Source organism: Cetorhinus maximus, unplaced genomic scaffold (genome assembly GCF_964194155.1).
Source record: "Cetorhinus maximus unplaced genomic scaffold, sCetMax3.hap1.1 HAP1_SCAFFOLD_1461, whole genome shotgun sequence".
NCBI lineage: Eukaryota > Metazoa > Chordata > Chondrichthyes > Lamniformes > Cetorhinidae > Cetorhinus > Cetorhinus maximus.
In genome coordinates this window covers 42,977-63,407 of record NW_027597402.1, presented here as the reverse complement: position 1 = coordinate 63,407, position 20,431 = coordinate 42,977, and the positions used below count along the sequence as shown (strand labels likewise).

General features: G+C 42.2%; 1 protein-coding gene across 2 annotated transcripts in view; it reads right to left on the bottom strand.

Annotated features, from left to right (window-relative positions):
* Positions 1 to 20,431, bottom strand: part of LOC144676254 (jupiter microtubule associated homolog 1-like) — a 40,315-nt gene that overhangs the window by 14,711 nt on the left and 5,173 nt on the right. The window contains exons 2-4 of one of the 2 annotated variants that reach the window (XM_078536730.1): positions 15,475 to 15,626; positions 8,415 to 8,542; positions 5,333 to 5,372 (exon numbers count right to left, since the gene is read on the bottom strand). In XM_078536730.1, the coding sequence (XP_078392856.1) occupies positions 5,333 to 5,372; positions 8,415 to 8,542; positions 15,475 to 15,626 (320 nt within the window). Of the gene's footprint in view, positions 1 to 5,332; positions 5,373 to 8,414; positions 8,543 to 15,474; positions 15,630 to 20,431 lie in introns of both variants that reach the window. The other variant, XM_078536729.1, reaches the window with a different exon arrangement.

Here is a 20,431-nt window from a genome sequence, read left to right as displayed (position 1 = left end):
TGGTCATGGAAAGGTTATATGCTATACTCTTTATCATTTGCTACTGGGCATCCTACACAAGTTATTTACCTAGAGTCCATGTGCAAAATGATTACCATTCTTTTAGTATGGTGTGAACCTTCATTAAATCTTCAGTAGATTACAGCAGGTGCAGGACCAATTATCCTTCAGGGTGAAAAAATGTGGATACAGGGACACGTGCAGAAAATTGTTCATAGGAACAGATATAAAAAGTTATTGGGAGAGGATGTGATACTAAAAACTCCAAAACCTCAAACCTCTAACCATGGCCTCAGTGAATTTGAGATATGAGAACTTGCATATTCTGTCTGGAAATTAGGACCTGGACATCCTGTGCCATTTGGGCATAATTAAGGGGAACAGGAGGGAAGAGGGAGGTCAGAACTTCTAACAATAACTGACAAATATCTAGTTCATGATTTGTGTTAATATTTTAGAGGTAATGTTTAGTCTGGAAAGATTAAAAATTTAACTGTAGAAAAATGGGATGAATGTAATTAAAGCAGCTTGGAATCTATTACACTTAAAAGGTTTGGGCCATGTTGACTTAAAGGGTTAAAAGGTAGAAAGGCAAGAGCCATAAGGCAAAAGTGGGCTTACTTAGCTGGAGACATGTCTAGACTGCACTTCTTTGCAAGCAGTAGAGAGATATTTTATTTTGGGTATTAGTTTAAAAACCAGTGAACCTGAAAGACTCCGTCATGGAGATAGGTGGAGCTTGAGAAGGTTTTCTGATTTCAATTTATCCATGTGTCTGCTGGGAGAGCAAGTGTTCTGCAGCAGGGGAAAGACTATACAAAAGGGTGCTGCTATTAACAGCTCCAGGCAGTTAGGGCTTGAAGCAGCCCTGGTAGCCATTGGTGCAGTTGAGAGTTGCAGTTTGGACCTTGTGTGGTTTGCAGCTCAGAGAAGCCCTGGGAGCAGTTTGGTGCAGTTAGGGCTCAGGAGATGTCCTGGGATGCTGAGAAAGCCATTGGTTCCATGCTGGGGAGATTTGGGGCTCAGAGAAGCCTGGGAGCCATTTATAGGAGGTTGGAGTTTGGAAAAAACCAGGGGCAGTGCCAGCTTAGTGAGACGAGCAGTCAGAGAGTTGGAAGTGTGCCGGCAATTAGAGATGGGAGTGCAGTTTTATGAATGCCATGGAATGCAGTCTCAGGAGAAGAGACTGAACCATTAGGTGAACAGTTGAGACAGTTCAAGTTGGAACAGCTTTTGAGGGAATTCAGAGGCTAAATTTTTGAAAGTTAAGAGTTGAAAGTCCTCAACAGGGAGACAGAATTTCAACAAGATTGGTGACTTGCAGTGCTCACTGACATCTGGGTAGGTTGCTGAGGAATCAGTGTGATCTGTGTTAGTTGCATCTGCCATTTAATGTGCAAGTGTCGTGTTTGACTACAGTTTGCCTGTTAATTCATACTTCATGTTAATTCTGAATGTTAGAATATTAGATATTGTTTTACTTTCCTATCTTCATAAAGTTTATTTCATTTAAAACCATGGAATCTTGTGACTATTCTTGTGGGTAACTGGGATTTCAAACTGTCCACTTTAAACAAAGTTACTGGTCCCTAGCCAGATCATAACACAAGGCAATGGCAGATTTATTAAATGAGTACTTTAGTCGTTTTCACAATAAAGGATGAGAACGGTAAATTACTACTGATAGAAGGGAAAAATAATAAAAGGAGGGACTCATTGAATTCAATAAGAGTATAAAAACAGTAATGGAGAAAAATAATGAAACTCCAGAAGGATAAAAATCCTGGACCTGATGCCTGTAACTCCAGAAGTGATAATTAATTTTTTTTAAGTTCCTTTAATTCCGAATTGTACCATTAAATTGGAAATTTGTTAATATCATCCCATTAATTAAGATTGGTGAAAGAAACCAGATAACTAGTCCTGTCAGTTTGATGAAGTATCATACGGACTTGAAACGTTAACTGTCTTCCTCTCCACAGATGCTGTCAGGCCTGCTGAATTTTTCCAGCTATTTTTGTTTTTGTTTGATTTCCAGCAAAGTATTTTGCTTTTATCCTGTCAGTTTAATGTCAATTGTTGGGAAATTAGAATAGTCATTAGGGCTAGAATGACTAAGCATTTGAACAAATGAGCTGATGAGTGTCAGCTTGGATTGTTCAGCATCATTTTGATTAAGACAAATAAGTAATAAGATTTTAAACGAGATCAGCAAAAATGAGAGCACACAAAGGAGGTAATCTTTTAACTCTGGAGACGGTGGGTATAAAAGGAAGACACTCCGATTGGTGGGATGTGACAAGTGGTGCCTCCCTTCCCCACCAGGGGGTGTTCTAGAGACTCAACTTTCCTTTGACTGGATATTATATCTATTCCTTTATCCACATTTGTAGATGATACAAGTTAGGAGGGAGCAGCAAGTTACAATAGGATGTGAACAAATTAAGTGGAGGGCAAAACTAAGGCAATTGGAGGGATAGACTCACTTCAGCCATCATTAACCCGAGTATCTGAACATGCTCATTCATTTATACTTAAATTGTGTCCACTTCATTGAAACAGATCAAAAACATACAAGAGTGTCATGCTGGCACCTCAGCACCTCAGAACCCTGCTTGACATTTGGTTTATGATTGTCAGCTCATGTTAAAGCATTTTTCTGCACAGCTCACCAGAACTCTAAAAAACTATAGTTCTTGCTTCAATTTTTAAAAATTTAAGATTTAAAATGTGGATGAATGAAAATACATGTATGAAAAAGATTGTACAAGGCACTATGGGAATTAAAAATAACGCAGACATTAAGTTACACCATCCATGGAATGATGGCAGTGAGCTTCATGCTCAAGTTGGACAATTTTCAAGAGGTGTGTAACAATCCTGGCAAAAAACATTCACACCCTGAAATATAAGGTGCATTAAAGCAGTCTAGATGTTTAACTGATCTGCCATTGAATTCAGGTGTCAGGTATAGATACCACAGTTGACTGAAAGGTGTTCAAAGCTTGTATTCAGTAAAATACCAGCAGCAAGTAGAGCTGTAATCAGCCATACTACCAACTTCATTTAAGTCCAGATGCACTAAATGAGTACTGTTCTGAAATGTTTGTGGTGCATAATTCCTTCCAACTGGTATTGAGTCTAGGTAGACTAAGAACAGGCTACAAAAGTTTGGACCTTCAGCCTTAAGTTAGAGGGTGGACTCAAACATTGCCTCGTATAATTAGAATAGGATAAGACAGCTGGTTATTACAAGCAAAATAGACAGGACAGCAGTCTCTCCAAACCTGAACTAAAATGACTAGCAAGAGAGTGATATCAGCTCAACCAGCATCTCCCTGGGCTGGCTTTATTAGATAGGGATAGGCTCGTTAACTGCAAACTAACAAAGACAACAAGCTGAATGAAGAGATGTCTGAACCATGTCACAACGACATTGGAAGCTGTAAAAAATCTGACCACTTATACAGAGTTAGCATTTAACTAGACTACAATCAATATTCTCAAAGCACTGAAGTGTTCAATGCTGCAACCTGAAGCCAGTATAAAGCCAATGTGAAAATTTTCAGGTTTAACAATGGAAGTCTAGTTTAAAGATTCAACATGCAGAAGTCAGCAATTCTAGTCAAAGCATGCTACTGTGTGTAAAATACAGATTAGCTGGGATGCATAGATTTCAAAGAAATTAGTACATAGTAAGTGCCCTAACAGCCATGTATTTATCATAGCCTCCACAGTTCTGGTTTTCTATAGGAACCCACTCCTTCCCCACTGTGCCAGTCTATTTACTAACAGGCAGCAATAAAAAAAATGCAACAGATAAGCAAGATTCCCTGCAAAATCCACCAAAGGGTGGCTAGGTGCTAACTCCTTGCTGCAAAATTCTAGCAGTTTAATTAGTCATGGCTTTAATCTCCTGACTACCTAAGAATTGAAGAGCCTCTAGTGAGAGAAGTCACTGGAGTGCAATAATGGTTAAATCCATACTCCCTCAGCCATGGCCACGCATGGATATAGGAGACCAAGGTTCATCCTCAACAAACAGTGCAACAATCAAGAGTACTTTTCCTAATAGTGAAATAACTGCAGCTACTATCACCATCTCAATAAGAAACCTGCAATAAAAAAAACCAGTTTAGATCCAGTCTTTTCATAGGAGTCACTTCTCTTTCTCCCACCATCTAGATAGACTATGCATCCCCAATGGTAATGAGCTTAAGCATTCCCACTGGCTGATTTATAATTTAGTCACACAAACAAGATGCCAGGTCTGTAAGTGAGTTGGTCTGGTCGATTTCTGCTGGGATATGAGACTGATATTGGCCTCAGTGTCCACCTGTTGAGAAAAAAAAACAAACAAGGTTTGACACGCAGTTATCCAGGCTGGAAATGCACATGGATCATGACTTTGACCTCCCAGAGAAATAACCTGCCAATAGTCAACATTCATGAATGGCTACCTGAGGGAACAGTCAGAAGATGACTGACATCCATTGAATGACAAACACCCTTTTCAAAGGAGAGTCTGCAATACCAGATTATAGTCAGAGCCCAATTTTGATCATCTTAAACAGGAGTGCATAACCTCTTCTATTATAAAAAAAAGAGCCAGCCTCAAGCCAGTATCACTGATGCTTTCACAATTTTAGCAATTCAATAAACTTCTCTTTTTGGATGAATCCAGTTAAACTCAAATCAAAGTCTAGGATTTACTGTGAAAAGGTTTCCAAGTTCCTCCATACACCAGTAGCCCTTAAGCCCTAGTTCCTACACAGTTATTGACCAAGTCATAAGAGGGCAGCATCCCAAAAGCTTTCAAGCGCCACTCAAGATTCAATGGTTGATAATGTTCCTGCAGTGGGTTTCACAGGACTGACCAATTTTTGGCCTAGGTGCAAGTTACTGAAATATAAAAACAATTCTTAGGAACTGCAATGACTGAAACCAGGCTAGCATGCTTTTCTGATACAAAATGTAGATTAGCTTCACAGGAGCCAGTTAACCAGACAGAACCCAACAGCAAGTGCAGTGAGTCATTTCAGATTGGTTAATAGCAGTGTTAATCCATGCAAAGCATTCAGCAGCCCACAGCTGACACACAGAAGGAAGACTGGGACAGTTAGCAGTACTGCATGAGGAAATCCAGCTAACAAAGATACCAGGTACTGCAGTTTAAAAAAACTTTACATCTACCTCATGTAAACTTATTCAATAAACAAATCACAAGCTTCATAAGGCTGTTTTAGGACACAGATTGAGAAAACACAGGAAACACTGGGGGAAAGCTGAAGATGAATCTCCACCATGCCAGTTACTCTAGAATCTTACTTACATGAATCTGGGCACTTTTCATCTTTCCCAGTTGTGAAGTCCTGGATTAAAAAAAGTGTTAAAATATAATTAGCATGAAAATCAAGGCTTTGGACAAATTCAAATTGTTAAATATCACCATGCACAATAGCAGGAATAGACAAATCAGCAATACCAGTTACTCTGTATAAAACACATTGATCACATTTTTATGTACAATTAAGCTGCTTGACTATGAACAAGTTACTAGGACATAATTCATGAGCACACCTGGGGCTCAACTTTAACATGGAAGCATTAATACTGCACTGGTAGAGAGAAAGACCCCAGGTCCACACAGAGCCAAGTTAGTTCAGCTGGGGCAGCAATTGAGGCATTGCATTGAACCCTGCTATCCCATGGGAGAGGGGTGGAAACCTCCACTCAAGTAATAAATATTTGGGGAAACCTTTCCAGTGGTTAAGCCACATACACCAGGAATACAAAATATTTAAAACGTGCTGGAAATACTCAGGTCAGACAACATCTGTGCTAAATTATACAAAAGCAAAACACTGCAGATGCTAGAAATCAAATTTTAAAAAAAAATTCTGGAAATAATCTTTGCAGAGAGCAGATCTGTGCTGAATCCGCTTTCAGTAGGAGTGCTCCAATTGACCACAGCACTTCAGTTAGTGAGAAGGGAGTCCAAGCCCCAGTTAATATTTAGGCACCTCTTCAGAAGGGTGTTCATGTAAGGTTGTCAACATTTATTTTGTGTGTGGCATCTGATTGTATATGCAGAACACAGTCACTGCAGTGTCATTTAAATACAACTAGATGGAGAAATGGAGGGAAACAGTGTCAGAATGAGAAAGTATTCTGAATATAATTGGTGAGTTAGAAGCACAAATTGTGATGGGGAAATGATACACCACCAACATATGGCTTGGGCTAGAGTGGGATAAAGGATTGGTTAGCTAACAGGAAGTAGAGAGTTGGGATAAATGGTCCTTTTTGGGTTGACCAGCTGTAACTAGGAGTGCCACAGGGATCAGTGCTGGGGCCCGAAATGTTTACAATCTCTCTCAATTACTTGGATAAAGGGACCAAAAGCATGGTAGCTAAATTTGCCAATGACAAAGATCAGTGTGAAGGCAAGTTGTCAAGAGGGGGTAGTGTGTCTGTAAAGGGATATAGATAGGTTAAACAAGTGGGCAAAAAATTTGGCCGATGGAGTATAATGTGGGAAAATATGAACTTGACCACTTAGGCAGGAAGGGTAGAAAAGCAGTATGCTATTTAAATGGACAGAGATTGCAGAACTCAGTATTACAGAGGGATCTGGGTGTCCTGGTACATGAACCACAAGAAGTTAGTATGCAGGCACAGCAAGTGATTTGGAAGGCAGAAGGAATGTTAGTCTTTATTGCAAGGGAAATGGAATATAAAAGTATAAAGATATGGTGAGAAGGCCAAAAAGATGGCATTCAAATCTATTAAAAAAGGATATGTTCATCATTGTCTAAATGCTTTCAAATCTAGCCAAAATTGGGAACACACCCAGATAGAATTGCATCTCATTATAGTGAGAACTACAATTCTTCCAGATCATCAAAAGGAATCTGCACATTTTTCCACTTGCATTAAACTATCTATATTTCACCAATTACTGGATATTCAGTTCTATTCAATTTATTCTGCATTCTCTGGGGAGATGAAGAACATTGTTACCTGGTGTTCAGCTGTAATTTAGCCAACATCACACTAACAGGACTACACTAGTCCTGCAGTCATTGCACCAGCTTAAACCTATGGGAAGTGGTATGCTAAGAAAAGTCTTGACAGTCTAATCAGCCAGAGATCTTGACAGTCTAATCAGCCAGAGATAACTTCAGTCATTTGATAACATGCCACAAAGGTTTTGTGGAAAACAAAAGCTCATGGCGTAGGGGTAACATGTTGGCATGTATAGGAGATTGGCTAGCTAACAGGAAACAGTAGGCATAGATGGGTCATTTTCTGGTTGGCAGGAAGTAACGAGTGGTGTGCCACAGATCAGTGCTGGGGCCTCAACTTTTTACAATTTATAGAAATGACTTGGATGAAGAGACTGAAGGTACAGTTGCTAAATTTGCTGATGACAAAGGTGGGTAGGAAAGTAAATTGTAAAGAGGCCAAAAGGAGGCTACAAAAGGATATAGATAGGTCAAGTGAGTGGTCAAAGATCTGGCCAATGGAACATAATGCGGTAAAGTGTGGAAATTGTCCATTTTGGCAGGAAGAATGAAAAGGAAGCATTATCTAAATGGTGAGAGATTGCAGAGCTCAGATACAGAGGGATCTGGGTGTCCTAGTGCATGAATCGCAAAAGGTTAGCATGCGGGTACAGCAATTAATTAGGAAAGCTAATAGAAGTTATTGTTTATTGAGAGAGGAATTGAATACAAAAGTCAGGAGGTTATTCTTCAGTTGTACAGGGCACTGGTGAGATCACAATTGGAGTACTGTGTATAGTATTGGTCTCCTTATTTAAAGAAAGACATAAATGCATTGGAAGCAGTTCAGAGAAGATTTACAAGACAAATACCTGGAATGGGCAGGTTGTCTTATGAGGAAAGGTTGACAGGCTGGGCTTGTATCTGCTGGAGTTTAGAAGAGCAAGAGGCGACTTGACTGAAACATGCAAGATCCGGAGGAGTCTTGGAAGGATGGATGTGGAGAGGATGTTTCCTCTTGTGGGAGAATCTAGAACTAGGAGTCACTGTTTAAAACTATGGGGTCAGCCATTTAAACCAGCTGAATTTTGAGGGTTGAGTGTCTTTGGAACTCTCAAAAGTCAATAGAAGCATTGTCTTTGAATATTTTTAAGGCAAAGGTAGATAGAGTTTTGATAAGCAAAGAGGTGTAAGGTTATTGGCGTAGGTGGGAATGTGGAGTTGAGGTCACAATCAGATCAGCCATGATCTTATTGCATGGTGGAGCAGGCTTGAGGGACTGAGTGGCCTACTGCTCCTAATTTGTATGTTCAGTCCATCATGTATTATAAGATACCCAGATACTCTACAGCAAAACAAGTTACAAGTCTAGCTGAATAGTGTCAGATTGGTTCAAACAGTATTTACCAGAGTGCTTGGGGGTGTTTTCACTGTGTCAAATATGCCACTTGTCTTGCCACCAGGAGGGTTTCTCCGTTGCTTTGGATCTGGTGTTTCAGTGGTAGCTGCTCCAAAGATGCCGCTGCTCTTTCCACCTAGAAATAGCAGAAAAGAAAGAGCTGGACAGTAGAAACACAGGAACCATGTAATAAGAAGCATTTCCATACCAGTCAGCCATACCTGAATTCCAGCTCTTTCTAAAGAAATGGTGCTGATGTAAAACATTTTCTTACTGGATGATCAACTGTGTTGTAGCAAAGGAGGCAGTGTTTGGCTAGGCAAATTACTTAGAACTAGTCCTTGCAGTTTCAACTCACCTCTTATTAGCTGTGGCATTGGAAGTTTGATAATTGGTAGCAGTGACACCGCTATCGACACAAGTTTTGCTCATATTTTGACTAGCTAGAGGGAATGTATGACAACCTGAAGCTGATCTCCTGAGAGTAGCCAGTACATACCAAAACAGGAACATAGAAGCAGCTGAGTTTTGATGTCCATGTATGAATTCAACTAAACCTCCCTGGAAATGCATACACAGAAGCTGTCTTTTCAGATGTCCAAATGGTTTTAAGTTACATAAGGTAAGAAACAGGAGTAGGCCATTCAACCCTCAAACTTGTTCCACCATTCAATGAGATCCTGGTTGATCTGTATCTTAACTCTTTAAGTGTCGGAATATACAGCAAGCTGGTTACAAAACAGAAGTAGTTTAAGGGTGGCTACTTGGATTGGCAAAAGGTGGGAAGTAGTGTTCCACAAGGATTGGTGCTGGGGCCAGCTGTTCACTGTTTACAAAAATTTTGTACAATTCCAAAATTTGCAGACTGTAGGGTCTAGTTACAGAGGAGGACTGCATCAAAACACATGGAAGATATTAATAAACTTGTAGAATAGGCATGTAATTGGCAAACATGGATTAAGTGTGAGGTGGTACATCTTGGTAGTAAGAACAAGGGACCTCCTACTCCTTGGACAGAAGAAGTCAGAATGACTTCATTGACATCAAGGCAACATTTGACCAAGTGTGGCATCAAGAAGTCCAAGCAAAACTGAAGTCAATAGGAATCAGGGGAAAACAGAAAACTCTCCATTGGCTGGAGTCATAAAGGGAGATGGTTGAGAGAATGTTGGAAGCCAACCACCACAGCCCCAGGACATTGCCATTGCTTCATTAACGACCTGCTTTCCATCATAAGGTCAGAAGTAGGGGCGTTCGCTGACATTTGCATGGTGTGCAGTACCATTCATGACTCCTCCGATACTGAAGTAGTCATGCCCATATGCAGCAAGACTGGGACAACATTCAGGCTTGGGCTGACAAGTGGCAAATAACATTTGTGCCACACAATTGCCAGGGAATGACCATCTCCAACAAGAGAGAATCCAACCATCTCCCCATTACAGTCAATGGCATCATAAGCACTGAATCTCCCACTGTCATCCTGGAGGTTACCATTGGCCAGAAACTGGACTGAACTGACCAGTCATAATATTATGACTACAAAAAGTTAGATAGGGAATTCTGCAGCAAGTAACTCCCTGAAGCATGTCCACCATCCCATCTACAAGGCACAAACCTGAAGTGTGATAGAATACTCTCTTCTTGCCTGGATGAGTGCAGCTCCAACAACACAAGAAGCTTGACATCATCCAGGATAAAGCAGTTTCTTGATTGTTTGTGGATGGGGTGCCATTCACTCCCTCCACCATCAACATGCAGCAGCATGTACCACCTATAAGATGCACTGTAGCAACTCACCAAGTCTCTTTCAACTGCAATTTCCAAACCTGTGACCTTTACCAAACAAAAGGACAAGATTGCAGATGCATGAGAGCACCACTACTTGCTAGCCACACCATCCTGACTTCACTGTCACTGGGTCAAAACCCTAGAACTCCCTAACAGCATTGTGCGAGTACCTACACTATGGACTGCAGCAGCTCATCACCTTTTCAACAACAATCAGTGGTGGGCAACTAATGCTGGTGTTAACAGGGGAACTCATCCCATGAAGTAGTAAAAAGGGTTTAAATGCAGCAAGCAAAGAAATCTAGAGGTGCAAAAAAACACAGCAACTGATTAATTAGGCCATAAAGACAAATAAAGCACTGGGATTCATTTCTCGTGGGATAGAATTGAAAAGCAGAGATGTTAAATGTCTCCATATTTTTGAGAGGGTTAGAAGTACTGGAGAGGATGCAAAAACAAAAATTATAAGGGTGATACCTGAACTAATACTCAGGAAAGATTCCAAGCTGGAGGGTGACCTGACTGAAGTCTTGAAGATTATGAAAGGTTTGATTGGGTAGATATATGACAGAAAATATGTTTCCAGTCATGGGGAGACCAAAACTAAGGTTGATACTTACAAGACAGTCATGAATAAAACCAACAGGGAATTCAGCAGAAACTTCTTTACCTAGGAGATTAATTAAAATCTGGACCCAGCCCCCTTAAACTGATGTTAAAACTCAATAAAAGTAAAGAAATGGCTGACATGTTCAGTCATTACTTTATCAGTATTTACAGCAGAGGAAGAGGTCAGTATGCTATCAATCTAAAGAAAATTAGTACTGAATCAGGGACAGGAAATCACCAAAATTAACATAAGCAAAGTAACAATAAAAAAGAAAATAGCACTAGAATAACAAATCCCCTGGGCAGATGATGCCACCTGGTGCTCTAACTATAATCTTCCAAAGTTCTCCTGACATGGAAACCATTCCTTTAGATTGGAAAATTGCATATGTCACTGAACTGAAGAAAGGGGAGGGGGGAAAGCCATGAAATTGGACCAGTTAGCACAATATCTGTTGTCAGGAAATTGCTGAACTCTAATTTAGGATAGGGTGACTTTTCAAGGTGTGCAATTTTCAGCTGATTGGAGAGAGCCAGCAAGGGTTTGTATAGGGCAGGTCAGTCTGATCAACCAATAGGATTTTTTTTGGTGACAAAGTGGACAAGAAAATGACTATGGATTTGTTACTTATATGGAGCCCCAGAAGGCAATTGATAACATTCCTCACAGGACAGTATTAGCTAAAGATGAAATTTATAGAAGTGAAGGCAAATTATTGACCTGGTTGGGAAATTGGTTGAACAACAGGAGAGTAGGGATAATATACAGGTACTCTAATTAGCAGATTAACTAACAACACTCTGCTCTGCTTCACCACTGCTGCCTCAATGGAGTTGTGCTGCTTGTTCAGCTTGCACAGCTCGCAGTCCTGCACAAGTAGAAATTTCCTCCAATTAAACATTGTGAAAACCAGAACCATTGTCTTCAGCCTCCATGACAAACTGTTCCCTAGCCACTGATTCTACATCCTTCCTAGCCACTGCCAGGCTAAACTAGACTGATACAATCCAAGTATCATATTTGAACTAAGAACTAAGACACAAGCATATGTACAATTCAGTATAATGGCCCTCCAGACACAATTTTCACTATCATAATGTTCTTAAATATTAAGGATTGTAGGGAACATGCAAGACAGAAATTCAGTCATCAGGCAACTCAACCAGACATTACATATTAGGAGCCCATGGATTTCCACAGCTACCTTGACCACTACAGGAGTAGGAGCTCTATTCCATTCCCCCAGTTTCTCAAACTCCATGCATCTGTTAAAACAACGCAACCTTCTATAGTAGCAGTTCAATGCATCTTCCATGTTCCTCAGCAAAGGACTTTTTTTCCCATCCCTAGCATGGTTGACAGGGTCCTACACTGCATTCAATTTATTTCACCTCTGCTCTCACACCATCCCCTCCCAGAATTACAATAGAGCTCTCCATGCCCTCACCTTCCACCCCACTATCCTCTGTATTCAACAGGTCATCCTCTTCCATTTCTGCCACCTCCAGTGAGATGCCACCACCAGATACATCTTCCCCTGCTCTTCCCTTTCAGCATCCCAAAGGGATTGTTCCCTCCTCGACATCCTGATCCACTCCTCAGTCACGCAAAACAACCCCACCCTTTCCTTTTGCACTTGCATGGAAAGGTGCCAGCAGGATACCTTTTTTTCATTCATTAGGCTTCATTGGCTAGGCCAGCATTTATTGCCCACCCCCAGTTACCCTTGAGAAGGTGGTGGCGACCTGCCTTCTTGAACCGTTGCAGTGCTGTTAGGGAGGGAGTTCCAGGATTTTGACTCAGCGACAGTGAAGGAACGACGATATATTTCCAGGTCAGGATGATGAGTGACTTGGAGCGGAACTTCCAGGTGGTGGTGTTTCCATGTGTCTGCCGCTCTTGCCCTTCTAGGTGGTAGTGATCGTGGGTTTCAAAGGTGCTGTCTAAGGAGCCATAGTGAATTTCTGTAGTGCATCTTGTAGATGGTACACACTGCTGCTACTGTGCGCCAGTGGTGGAGGGAGTGAATGTTTGTGGATGTGGTGCCAATCAAGTGGACTGCTGTGTCCTGGACAGTGTCCAGCTTCTTCAATGTTGTGGGAGCTACACTCATCCAGGCAAGTGGGGAGTATTCCATTACACTCCTTGTGCCTTGTAGATGGACAGGCTTTGAGGAGTCAGATGGTGAGTTACTCGTCACATGATTCCTAGCCTCTGACCTGCTCTTATAGCCACAGTATTTATATGGCTAGTCCAGTTCAGTTTCTGGTCAATGGTAACCCCCAGGATGTTGATAATGGGGGGTTCAGCGATTGTAATGCCATTGAACATCAAGGGACAATGGTTGGATTCTCTCTTGTTGGAGATGATCACTGCCTGACACTTGTGTGGTACAAATGTTACTTGTCACTTATCAGCCCAAGCCTGGATATTGTCCAGGTCTGCTGCATTTGGACATGGACTGCTTCAATATCTGAGAAGTCACGAATAGTGAACATTGTGCAATCATCAGCAAACATCCCCACTTCTGACCTTATGAAAGGAAGGTCATTGATGAAGCAGCTGAAGATGGTTGGGCCTAGGACACTACCCTGAGGAACTCCTGCAGTGATGTCCTGGAGCCGAGATGACTGACCAACAATCACAACCATTGTCCTTTGTGCTAGGTATGACTCCAGCCAGTGGAGAGTTTTCCCCCTGTCTCCAGTTTTGCAAAGGCTGCTTGATGCCACACTCAGTTAAATACTGCCTTGATATCAAGGGCAGTCACTTTCACCTCAGGAATTCAGTTCTTTTGTCCATGTTTGAACCAAGGCTGTGATGAGGTCAGGAACTGAGTAGCTCTGGCAGAACCCAAACTGGGCATCAGTGAGCAGGTTATTGCTAAGCAAGTGCCACTTGATAGCACTGTTGCTGACCCCTTCCATTACTTTACGAGAGTAGACTGGTGGGGCAGCAATTGGCCAGGTTGGATTTGTCCTGCTTTGTGTATAGGACATACATGGGCAATTTTCCACATAGCTGGCAAGGTTGTAGCTGTACTGGAACAGCTTGGCTCACGGCACAGCAAGTTCTGGAGCACATGTCTTCAGTACTATTGCCAGAATATTGTCAGGGCCCATAGCCTTTGCAGTATCCAGTGCCTTCAGCCGTTTCTTGATATCATGTGGGGTGAACCGAATTGGCTAAAGGCTGGCACCTGTGATGCTAGGGACCTCCGGAGATGACAGAGAGGTCATCCACTCGGCACTTCTGGCTGAACATTGTTGAGAAGGCTTCAGCCTCATCTTTTGCACTGCTGTGCTAGGCTCCTGCATCATTGGAGCCTCCTCCTCTCGTGAGTTGTTTAATTGCCCACCTCCATTCACGACTGGGTGTGGCAGGACTGCAGAACTTAGATCTGATCTGTTGGTTGCGGGTTTGCTTAGCTCTGTCTATCATTTGCTGCTTATGCTGTTTGGCACACTAGTCCTGTGGTACAGCTTCACCAGGTTGACACCTCATTTTTAGGTATGCCTGGTGCTGCTCCTGGCATGCCCTCCTCCACTGAACCAGGTTGATCCCCTGGCTTGATGGTAGTGGTAGAGTGGGGGATATGCTGGGCCATGAGGTTACATATTGCGTTAGAGTATAATTCTGCTGCTGCTGATGGCCCACAGTGCCTCATGGATGCCCAGTCTTGAGTTGCCAGATCTGTTTGAAATCTATCCCATTTAGCACGGTGGTAGTGCCACACGACACAATGGAGGGTATTCTCAATGTGAAGACGGGACTTCATCTCCACAATGACTGTGCAGTAGTTACTCCTACCGATACTGTCATGGACAGATGCATCTGTGGCAGGCAGGTTGGTGAGGATGAGGTCAAGTATGTTTTTCCCTCATTAGTTCCCACAACACCTACCACAGACCCAGACTAGCAGTTATGTCAGTTAGGACTCAGCCAGCTCGGTCAGTAGTGGTGCTACTGAGCCACTCTTGGTGTTGGACATTGAAGATCCCACCCAGAGTACATTCTATGCTGTTGCCACTCTGTTTCCTCCAAGTGGTGTTCAACATGGAGGAGCACTGATTTGTCAGCTGAGGGAGGGAGTATGTGGTAATCAGCAGGAGGTTTCCTTGCCCATGTTTGACCTGATGCCATGAGACTTCATGGGGTCCGGAGTCAATGTTGAGGACTCCCAGGGCAACTTCCTCACGACTGTACACCACTGTGCCGCCACCTCTGCTGGTCTGTCAGGACAAACCCAGGGATGGTGATGGTGGAGTCTGGGACATTATCTGTAAGGTGGGTATGATTCCGTGAGGATGACTATGTCAGGCTGTTGTTTGACTAGTCTGTGAGACAGCTCTCCCAATTTTGGCACTAGAACCCAGATGTTAGTAAGGAGGACTTTGCAGGGTCAACAGGGCTGGGATTGCTGCTGTATCCGGTGAAACCTTTTCCCATTTAATCTCTGCTGCCCAATCACAGACCTTTCCATTTGTTCTTTCTCCCCCATAGCTCCATTCCCCCACCCCACTTTTCACTTGCTATTACATTTCTACCTTCAGTTCTGATGAAGGGTCATCAACCTGAAACATTAATTGATTCTCTTCAGATGCTGCCTTACTGAGTATTTCCAGCATTTGCAGTATTTCGTTTTTGCATTACATATTGTACTGCACCTGGTGGGTTGCTTCTTCTAGCCACAGGCTGGTTTTCCACTGGTGGCCCAAAGATATTCGATGCTGTTTTGTTTGAACGAGAATGCACTGGCTTGACATTTTCCTCCACCCCAAATGAGATGCTGGATCCGCCACCAGGAGGCTGCAACACTCTGCTTGCAAAATGAAAAACAAACTTCCATAAATCTTGAGCCACCACAATATTGAACCAACCCTTTATTAGGTCTTCTAGCATTTAGCCAATCACAAGAAAAAGGTTATCATATTCAGCACCCTGGAAAGCAAATGGTACATTCTACTCCAATCCCTTGGTTACAAAAGGTGAAGAGTAAAAAAGTCTCAATGCGATGACACAAAGCTTTGGTGAGACCACACCTGCAGTGCTACATACAGTTTTGGCTTCCTTATCCAACAGATCAAGAACCAATGCCCTTACTACTGATGTTGAAGAGGCTGTAAGCCAACATGTAGGGGAATGGGCACCAAAATGTAGCATTAGAAAACAGAAACAAGGCTCAAGGGATTGGGAGAGAAAGGTAGCACTAGAATATGTAATAGTAAGGTATTAGGTGGGATCAGACTACAATTACACAAATGTCTAAATTAAGTTTACAACACACGTGTATAAACACAAAACATGGCAAGGTTGGCAAGCTGAAGGCACAGCTGCCACAGAAATATGCTGTGGCAATAACGGAGACGCAGTTCAGGACTGGGTACTAAACATTCCTGGATGGGAGGTGTTTTGAAAAATAAGGAACAAAAGAAAGACAAATGGCAGTATTGATCGAGAATATTACAATGCCTTAGAGTGGTCAAGACAGAATATAATTGTTTCTTAGCTCTAACGAATTAGGAGGTGCCCATTATACTACACAATGTATTCGAGGTCACCAACCAGCAGAAAAAACAATTTACAGGGAAATTATAGAGGTACAAGAATGCCTTCACATCCTTCCTGAAATGGGGTGTCCAGTTCTGGGCATCCAACTTTAGGAAAGATGGGAAGGCATTTAGGAGGGCACAGAAAGATTCACAGGAATGGTTCCAGGGATGAGGAATTTAAATTATGTGAATAGATTGGAGAAGCTGGGGCTGTTCTCCTTGGGGAAGTGATGGTTGAGGGAGGTTTAGATAGAGGTATTACAAACCACGAGGGGTTTGGACTGAGTACACAGGGAGAAACTGTTCCATTGGTGGGAAGATTGCGAACCAGAGGATACGGATTTAAGGTGATTGACAAAAGCAGCAAAGGCGCAGCAAGCAGTTAGGATCTGGAATGTACTGCCCGAGAGTGCATGGTGGAGGCAGATTCTATCATGACTTTTGAAAGAGAATTTGGATAATTATCTAAAAAGAAAAGATTTGCAAGATTTGCAATTATTTTAATATAGACTGGAATGGTAATAGTGTAAATGGGCCAGAAAGGGGTCAAAGTTTTTCAGGAGAATTTCCTTGATCAGTATGCTTCCAGCCTAACAAGGACGGCAGCATTGCTGGATATGATTCTGGAGATGAGGTGGGCTAAATGGATCAAGTGTCAGTCAGCAAACATTTAAAGAACAGCAAGCATTGCATCTTAGAATTTAGATTAACTATGGAAACGGACAAGGAACAATCTAGAGTAAAAATACTTAACTGGCCCTCCCAGTTACACTGGTTTGAAAACAGATTTGGCCTAGCTAAATGGGAATCAAAGAGTGGAAGGCTAAAATGTAATAGAAGAATGGGCGACCTTTAAAGAGGAAATGATTCAAGTACAGTTAAGGTACATTCTCGCTAAGGGCAAAGGTTGGACATCCCTGGATAATGAGAGAGAAAGATAATGTAGAAAAAGGAAGCATACAACAGATAAGGTCTATTATACAAAAGAGAACTAGGCTGAATATACAATGTTCAGAGGGGAAGTAAAATAAGATACAACAGAGGTAAAGAGAGAACATGAGAGACTGGAAGCCAACATGAAAGGAATGCAGAAGTCTTCTACAGGCATATTGTTGGTATAAAGGGGAGTAAGAGGAAGGGTATGGGGTGATTAGGTACCAAAAAGGAGTTATAAACCAGGAAAATGGAAGTCAGGAAAATTACAGTCACCAGAGAAATGGTACTGAGTAAATTGTTGGAGCTGCAGGCTAACAGGAGCCTTAAAAGAAGTGGCTAGTGAGATAGTTGATGCATTCATTTTAATTTTCCGAAACTCCCTAGATTCAGGGAAGGTCCCATTAGATAAGATAGCAATGTAACTCCATTATTCAAAAAGGGAGACAGCAAGCAGGAAACTACAGGCCAGTTAGATTAACATCTGTCATAGGGAAAATGTTAGAAGCTATCATTAAAGAAGCTATAGCAAGGCATTTGGATAAACTCAAGGTCATCAGGCAGACTCAGCATGATTTTGAGAGAGGGAAATCTTGTTTAACCAGTTTATTGGAGTTCTTTTGAGGAAGTAACAGGTGCTGTGGATAAAAGGGGAACAGTACTGTACTGTACTTAGATTTCTAGAAGGCATTTGATAAGGTGCCACATCAAAGGTTATTGTGGAAAATAAAAGCTCATGGTATAAGGGGTAAAATATTGGCATGGATAGATTGGCTGGCTAACAGGACACAGTAGGCATAAATGGGTCTTTTTCAGGCTGGCAAGATGTAACGAGCGATGTGCCACAGGGATCAATGCTGGGACCTCAACCGTTTACAATTTATATAAATGACTTGGATGAAGGGATTGAAGGAACGGTTGCCAAATTTGCTGACGACAAAAATAGGTCGGAAAGTTAAGTTGTGAACAGGGCATAAGGAGACTACAGTTATAGATAGGTTGAGAGAGTGGACAAAGATCTGGCAGATGGAGTAGTTGGAAAAATGAGAAATTGTCCATTCTGGCAGGAAGAAAAAAAGCGTATTATCGAAATGAGAGATTGCAAAGCTCCGAGATTCAGAGGGACCTGGGTGTCCTAGTGCATGAATTGCAAAAGGCTAGTATGCAAGTACAGCAATTAATTAGGAAAGCTAATAGAATGTTATAATTTATTGTGAGGGGAATGGAATACAAATGTAGGGAGGTTATGCTTCAGTTATACAGGGTACTAGTGAGACCACATTTGGAGTACTGTGTACAGCATTATTTATTTAAACCTTATTTAAAGAAGGATGTAAATGTATTGGAAGCAGCTCAGAAGGTTTACCAGACTAATACCTGGAATGGGTGGGTTGTCTTATGAAGAAATGTGGACAGATGAGGCTTGTATCTGCTGGAGTTTAGAAGAGGTGACTTGGTTGAAACCTTAAAGGTCTTGACAGGATGGATGTGGAGAGGATGTTTCCTCTTGTGGAAGAATCTAGAACAAGGGGGGTCACTGTTTAAAAATAAGGGGTCGCCCATTTAAAAATGGAGATGAGGTGAAATTTTTTTCACTCAGAGCATTGAGAGTTTTTGGAACTCTCTTCCTGAAAGGGTGGTGGAAGCAGTCTTTGAATATTTTTAAGGCAGAGGTGGATAGATTCTTGGTAAGCAAGGGGGTGATAGATTACCAGGAGTAGGCAGGATGCATTTGAGGTTACTATCAGATCAGCCATGATCTTATTAAATGGCAGAGCAAGCTCAAGGGGCCGAATGGCCTACTCCTGCTCCTTGTTAGTTATGTTCACATGTACCTGCACATGGAGGCAGATGTTAGAGTGTACTTTGTGTCTTCACCAAGGAAGATGCTGCCAAAGTCAGTGAAAGGGGAAGAGTAGTTGAGATACTGGGTGGGCTAAAAATTAATGAGGTTTTGGAAAGACTGGCTGTACTTAAAATTGATGCACTGAGGATGATGAGGAAGCAGGGGTAGAAATTGTGATGATAGTGGCCAAAATCTTCCAATCTTCAGGTATGGGAAGAGTCCTAGAATATTGGAGAATTATAAACATTACTTTGAACAAAGGTGTAAGTGTCAAGGGAAGTAGTGAAATACTTGTTGGAGATGGACATTGCCTGGCTCTTAAGTGACATCTGTTGTCACACATCAGCCCAAACCCCAAGTTGTCCAGCTTGCACAAAACCACAGACTGCTTCAATATTATCTGAGGCATTGTGACTGACATGGAACACTGGTTGGGGCAGGGTGGTCAAAAAATCAGAACACACACTTCTAACCTTACTCTGAAGGAATGGGTAATGGTTGGGCATAGGACGTTGCCCTGAAGAGCTTGGGATGTTAAGCCTCCAACAAGCACAACCATCTGGCCTTATGCTTGGTCCAAGGCCAACCAGGAGAGAGCTCTGCCCATATCCCCCACCATTGCCAATATTTTATTCATTCATGGGATGTAGGTATTGCTGGCAGGCCAGCATTTATTGCCCATCCCTAGTTGCCATTGAGAAGGTGGCAGTGAGCTGCCTCAGTCCATGTGGTGTAGGTACACCCAGTGTGCTGTTAGGGAGTGAGTTCCAGGATTTTGACCCAGCAGTGAAGGAAGAGTGTTATATTTCCATGTCAGGATGGTGTGTGGCTTAGAGGGGAACTTCCAGGTGGTGGTGTTCCCATGTGCCTGCTGCCCTTGTCCTTCTAGGTGGAAGCAGTCTGGAGTTTGGAAGGTGCTGTCTAAGGAGCTTTGGTGAGTTCCTGTTGTGTATCTTGTAGATGGTGCACACTGCTGCCACTGTCAGTGGAGGAGGGAATGAGTTTGAATGAGGTGCTAATCAAGCAGGCTGCTTTGTCCTGGATGGTGTCAAGCTTCTTGTGTTGTTGGAGCTGCACTCATCCAGACAAGTGGAGAGTATTCCATCACACTCCTGACTTGTGCCTTGTAGATGATGGACAGGTTTTGGGGAGTCAAGAGGCAAGTTACTTGCCACAGGATTCCTAGCCTCTGACCTGCTCTTCTAGCCACAGTATTTATATGGCTAGTCCAGTTCAGTTTCTGGTCAATGGTAGCCCCAGGATGTAGATAGTGCGGGATACAGCGATGGTAAT